We start from the raw sequence: 6,159 nt of genomic DNA, 5'->3' as shown, positions 1-6,159 counted from the left end.
AATTCGTGTTTCGAAGAGATAACATTTAGAGAATATCTGACCAACTTCTTGGTTTCCTCCATTCAGCCAAAACCTCCCTCTAACTGCTCTGTGAATACTATCTAGTCTATTTCCCCGGTATTACTCAGACAGATCTTTATTGAGTAGCAGAGGTATGTTGAATGAACCAGGATGTTTCCAAGATTCTTACACAGTAAGCTTCTCTCAGGCCTGATTACCCTCTCTCAGTTAAGAGAACTCTAGTCTGCCAAAGAAATTTCTACTTAACAAAACATCGATCTGATTGCTCCAAATCCATTGTGAATGATCCACCTTTGGTCCCTGATAAGGGCTCCCTGTGGGAAGATTGCTGGCTGGTGATTAGACCTATTTTGCCCTGTGGGTTATCATAGCAACCAGGAGGTGGGGGTGGGCAGCAGCTATACTTTCCTTGGTTAGTAACTCAAATGCTCCAATGGGCAGGTGGTTAAAGTTTAATCAGATACTGGTAGGAAAGGGGAGTAGGGGGTGCCACCTTTACTCTTCCATTTGCAACAGTGTGGAGTGGGACTGTGTAGCTCTGTGACATTAGTGTGGGAGGCTATGATGACTTTGCATGAGAATTGCTCCTGGAATGGTAGCCAACTGTGGAGCCCACAGCTGGTATTGGTACTAGGCATCCCTCAGGTAACTCTCAACATCCTGTCTCTGGTCTCCAATGGGATGGTCATCATAGTCATCTTGAAATCCCGTGATCTCCATCACCCCATCTTCATGCTCTTTGGCAACCTGGCCTTGTCGGACCTTTTGTCCAGCTCATCTGGCCTCTGGATCTCTGTGCTATTTCTGGCCCATCCTGACAATACTATTCGTGGTTCCCGTGATCTGCTGATACCATATGCTCTTTATGCCACCTCAGTCTTTTCCACCATCTACAACCTGGTCAGTATTGGCATGGAGCGGTACCTGATGGTAGTGGGTGGGGCACTGAGGACTCCAGCGAGGGTGTCCAAGAGAAAAGCAGTCATTGTGGTCTTGGCCAACTGGGCCCTTGCAGTCACTCTGGGTTCACTACCTCTGCTATCTTGGAACGTACTGGACAGTAGTTGCCAGCCCTCAGAACTCTATGGTCCCTTCTGTATAAACTACCTAATCTTCATCACCATCCCTCACTGTGTGGTGGCCTTGGCTCTGCCCTTTTTCAGCTACCTGAACATTGTGTTGGTGCTGAAGAAGCAAGAGGCTGCCATGGAGAGTCATGGAGGAGGGGGGTCCAGATTAGCTGAGGTTCCAGTGGTCCGGACCAGCATTGCTATCTGGCTGCTGACTCTGGTTTCCTATACTCCCTTCTTCGCTGGTGTTCTGGTGGATGTGGCTAGCTGGCATTGCCCTGAGGATCTGTATCCTGGCTTCTTTGTGTTCCGAAATGTGACTGCCATTATGATCACCCTCAATGCCCTAGGGAACCCTGTGCTCTACACTCTCAAGGTGAAGAGTCTGGGCAGCAAGTTTCTTCTCCTCTTCTCCAGATGCTCTCCCAACAACCAGATCCAAATGCAAGACATTAGAGATGTTAGGGACATTTAATCCCTGAAGACTTCCCCTTCTCCCAAAACTGGATATTGCCAAGAACAGAAGAGGGTGGGCATCATCTATACTAGATTCATTCTGAGGCAGGTGATAAGGTAGGGGAAGAGATTCCAAACTGCATATAATTTACAAGGGAAATTCTTCAACTATCTTGGTAGGATTTAATAATCCCAACTAATCTTTCTCATAGTGGGAGTGGGTTAGAGATCTGTGTGCTTTTTCTCCTTGCTACTGAATAGTCCATTTGGCTGCGTAAGCAGCAGGGACAGGAGTTAATTTGGATATAAAATAAGAAGGATTTGAGTCACTTAGGAGAAATCAGGCTGTCTATTTTGGTGGCCGCTCTAAACTCGTTTAAATAAAGGCTTAAAGTGTGTGCATGACTGAGAGGGACAGGGAGCCCTCAGGATTATTGACATAGTGAACTGAAGTCAAGGTCACTTTAACTTTCTGTTGGAGAATTCGAAGACAGGGCGAGACAGTAGGGGAAGGGATCTTTCCATATACCCTAGATGTCTCCTAGATGACATCTCCTCGCCTCTGCTGCGAGGCAGAGAACGTGGGACCTGGTTCAGCACTCAGGGGTTGGACAGCTCTCATCTTTCCAGCTGGGCTGGAGGAGTTGCAGGGCTTGAGTTCTGAAGTAAGCGGAGCCAGCATCCTGAGGTACCCCACACTTCTGCAGTATTCCTCTCCACTCCTGGTGCTTTTGGGAAAGGGCTGTGAGGGAAAGAGGGGGAAGGATGTCTCTGGGATTGAATGGGGGAGGGAAGGAAAGAAGGGGAGGGAAGTCTGATTCTCCTGGCCAGGTGCCTTCCCTTTTGTTCGTTCTCTCTAGACCTCACCTTAGTATTTTTCACTCATTTTCCCAAGAATAAATTTACTTTCTCTTGATGTAGTTGCTCATTGCACTCCTTGTATGAGTTCCAGGAGCTATTTTCTCCACTTGAGCAGGTGTCTGGCACTATGATCAGAAAGCAGCTGAGACAGGGATGAAGGGAACACAATCCAAACTGAACTGCTCCAGGCCAGTGTGAACCTGGGGAATTTACACTGAAGACCATAAACTGTATTTTTTGATGGGAAGATGGAGGTTAGGTTTGATGGTGCCCTCAGTCAAGAAAGAAGAGCTGAATACTAGTCTCATGAGGGTCAATACTAGTCTCGATGTCCCAGTCCTCCTCTTCCCTCCCCACCCCTTCTCCCATGCTTATACCAAGGATTTCTGTCCTTGGTTGGGGTAGGGGAAGGAGTTGGAACTCAGGGACACGCCTAAGGGGCAAATCACTCTTGACCTTTCCATCCACTCCTATGTATGCATGTGTTTATTTATTTTTGGACTTGATCTGTGATTTCATTGGGGTAGGGAGGTCCTGAGGAGGAAACTCTATTTAAGCAGATTGGCACCTTCTTGGCACTTATAGTCTTAGTTTCATGAGGGACTTTGAAGGGTTAAATGAACTACCCCATGTATCAGAGGCAAGACACGGACTCAGGTCTAAGGTCAGCTTTCTAGTCACAACATCTAGGAAAAACAAGTCACAGGCAAGTCAGGACATCACCCCTGTGATGTTATTGGTCCTCTTTGATCACGAAAGACAACAACCACAGCACAATGAAGAACAGCTTTTAGCCACAAAAGAGCCACCTGAGGTGAAGTGAGTGGGATAGGAGAATACTAGAATTCCTACATGGAAAGGATTTTGGAGATTGTCTGGTCCAAATCCCTTCTTATGACAGAAGATGAAACTGAATCTCAGTGAGGACCTATCTCTTTAAAATTGGTATTATCCATAGTCCATGACTCTGAGTGATGCTCTGGGCATCCCACTAAAGTTCTTAGGCAATAAATAGCACGGTTCAAATCCATGTTCAGCCTGGCACAATCAATGTGATTTTTTTTTTTTAGGCAATTGGGGTTAAGTGACTTGCCCAGGGTCACACAGCTAGTAAGTGTCAAGTGTTTGGTCTGAGGCCAGATTTGAACTCAGGTCCTCCTGACTTCAGGGCCAATGCTCTATCCACTGCGCCACCTAGATGCCCCAATCAATGTGATTTTCACTACAACAAAAGAATAGTCTTTCCTTTAGGTCTTTAGTGACAGGTTTTGTTTGTTTTTAAAAGAGCCAGTGGAAGCCTTCACCTCATTCTTTCCAATCTATTGACCTCTCTACTATCCTTCCAAACCCTAGAAGCATAGAGATCTACAAAGTGCCAACAAGTGAGGGATGCAATAGTTCCCATTTGTCACACCCCAAGGAAGGCTCAGGCCAGAACTTGAGCCTCAGTCAGAGGAGCCCAAAGCAGTGTCACCTAAAAGGCTGGAGAGAGGAGGAGAAAAATAAGGATCAGGAGGGATGGGTGAGGCATGAGGGTCAAGTTGTTTGAGCTCTGCATAGGAACAGACCTGAGAGCAGAAGAGAAAGTAGCTACCCAAGTATTTACAGCATTTACTCTGCACAACAGAGATCATTATCATCTCCAGCAGATGGTCAGTGTTCCCTTGGATAACTTTCTTGTCTTCCAGGGAAAAATCACCAAGGTTCTGTCTTCTGCTCTAGTCATGGGAGTGCTCTTAGTTTCTGTCTTCCAGCCCCTCTTGGAGAGGCGGCAGAAGAGAGGCTATGAAAATGTAGAGGTGCCACCCTGGGCAAATAACCCAGAAGGAAAGACCTGAGTCTCTATTCCTTACCCACCTTCATCCCTACCCCTCCAGGTTGTAATCCTCTGCCTCAGTTTCCTCTAAGAGATGGTTGAAGAGGAGGGACTCAAGGGAACTCTTACCACTTTAAGAAAGGAAGGTCCATTTTGGGTGGCCTGTGTGACAGTCAGGGTCCCATTCTAGACATTGATTCTTCTCTAACTGGCACAACCAAGCAAAGAAAGCCCAAGGAGTGTTTTTACCAGGCTGGATGTGCTTGCTTTAGTTTCACAGAGTCCCAGAAGGCTTTCTCAAACATCTCTCTAATATGCCCCCTTCTCTACTCTGCCACTGCCACCATTCTAGTGCTGGCCCTCATCAACTCCCCTCAATTATTGCCATACATGGTTTGTGGGTTTGCCTTCCTCAAGTCTTTCCCCACTCTAATCCATCCTTCATTAAGTCACTAAATCACTAAAATGATTTTCTTATAGCACAGGTCTGATCATGTCAGCCCTGTACCCTCCCAACCCCAACAAATAAACTCCAGAGCCTTCCACTTGCCTCCAGGAGCAATGCTCAGTTTGGCATTCAAAGCCCTTCATAACCTAGCCCTCTCCAACCTTTCTAGTCTTCTTACACCTCACTCCTGGATAAGTACTCTTCAATTCAGTGACATTGGCCTCCTGGCTGTTCTACAAATGAGACACTCCACTTCTCAGCTCCAAACATTCTGTCTGGCTGTCCCCCATACCTGGAATACCGTCCCTTCTCCACTCCCAACTACTGACTTCTCTAGCCTCCTTTAAGTCCCAACTAAAATCTCACTTTCTACTGGAAGCCCTTCCCAACCCCTCTTAATTCTAGTGCCTTCCTTCTGTTAATTATTTCCTATTCGTCTGGTATATACCTTACTTTGTATATATTTGTGTGCATGTCTCTCCCTTAGACTCTAAGCTCCTTGAGGGCAGGGGCAGTATTTTATTTCTTTTTGTATCCCAAGCACAGCACTTGGCACCTAGTATATACTTAATACATGCTTATTGATTGATTGATTGATGGGAGAGGGTGAGATGAAACTCAGTTTCATGTAAAGACATATGACATAAATATATAAATCATCCTTGAACCTGGTCTAAGGACATCCCTGGACCAAAGACTGGGAAAGGAAACTTAGGGCTGCCCTGATCCCTTGGCTGTGTTCTTCCAAATCATGTGATCTTGGAGAAATCTAGATCATAGCATTTAGAGACCGAAGGGGCCTTAAAAATTTAGTCCAACTCCCTCATTTTAGAAATGATCCCTTCCATCATGATCTCCAGACATCCTTCATCTAGCAAGATGGCATCAACTCTTAAATACCTTCTCAGTACCCCATGTCCCTGCTCCACCCCACCCCCATTGGAGGGGAAGGGTGAACTTAGGAGACCTCCCAGTTTCTCCATTGAAGGAGGGGGCCCAGGGCAGTCACCTCGTTTCCCTCCATGGCTGCAGGACTTCATCATGCCCTGGCGCCAGGTACCCTCGCCCTTCCCTCCTTTCCGGCTTCTTTTTATGTGCTCTCTTTCCCCCATTAGAATGTGACCTCCTTGTGGACAGAGATTGTCTTTTGCCTTTGTATCCCCAGCTCTCAGCACAGTGCCTAATACATTGTAGGCACTTAATAGATGTTTAATGACCATTCACTATTGTCCATCTCAAGACCCTACGAAACCTAGTAAGCCTACCCAGGTCCCACAAAACTCTGGTGGGATTTGCGTACTTCTAAAGAACCACGTGATCTTTCCTTCTACCCGGCCTACCCACGTGCAAGATCAAATACTTGGCGCTGTACTATCTAGGTCTAGTAGGTGGAGGGAGCGGGGGTCGATTGGTTTTGCCTAGTTTTGGCCTTGGCTAGGCCCGGATTGGAGGATCCTGAGGAAACAGATCACATACTTCCGGGTTCT

At 46.6% G+C, this 6,159-nt stretch overlaps 1 protein-coding gene across 1 annotated transcript; it reads left to right on the top strand.

The window, feature by feature from the left end:
* Positions 1 to 585: 585 nt before the first annotated feature.
* LOC114049108 (lysophosphatidic acid receptor 1-A-like) lies at positions 586 to 1,566 on the top strand. The gene has a single exon (XM_027870296.1). The coding sequence runs from the start codon at positions 586 to 588 to the stop codon at positions 1,564 to 1,566; it is 981 nt and encodes a 326-aa protein (XP_027726097.1).
* The last annotated feature ends 4,593 nt before the right edge of the window (positions 1,567 to 6,159 follow it).

This window comes from Vombatus ursinus, unplaced genomic scaffold (assembly GCF_900497805.2).
Source record: "Vombatus ursinus unplaced genomic scaffold, bare-nosed wombat genome assembly UNPS02014797.1, whole genome shotgun sequence".
NCBI classification, from domain to species: domain Eukaryota; kingdom Metazoa; phylum Chordata; class Mammalia; order Diprotodontia; family Vombatidae; genus Vombatus; species Vombatus ursinus.
The sequence above is the reverse complement of the archived record's forward strand: the minus strand, read 5'-3'. Positions and strand labels throughout refer to the sequence as shown.

What these genes read in the sequence shown, in the direction of transcription:
- LOC114049108 (XM_027870296.1), top strand. Translation starts at nt 586, where the DNA reads ATGACTTTGCATGAGAATTGCTCCTGGAATGGTAGCCAACTGTGGAGC.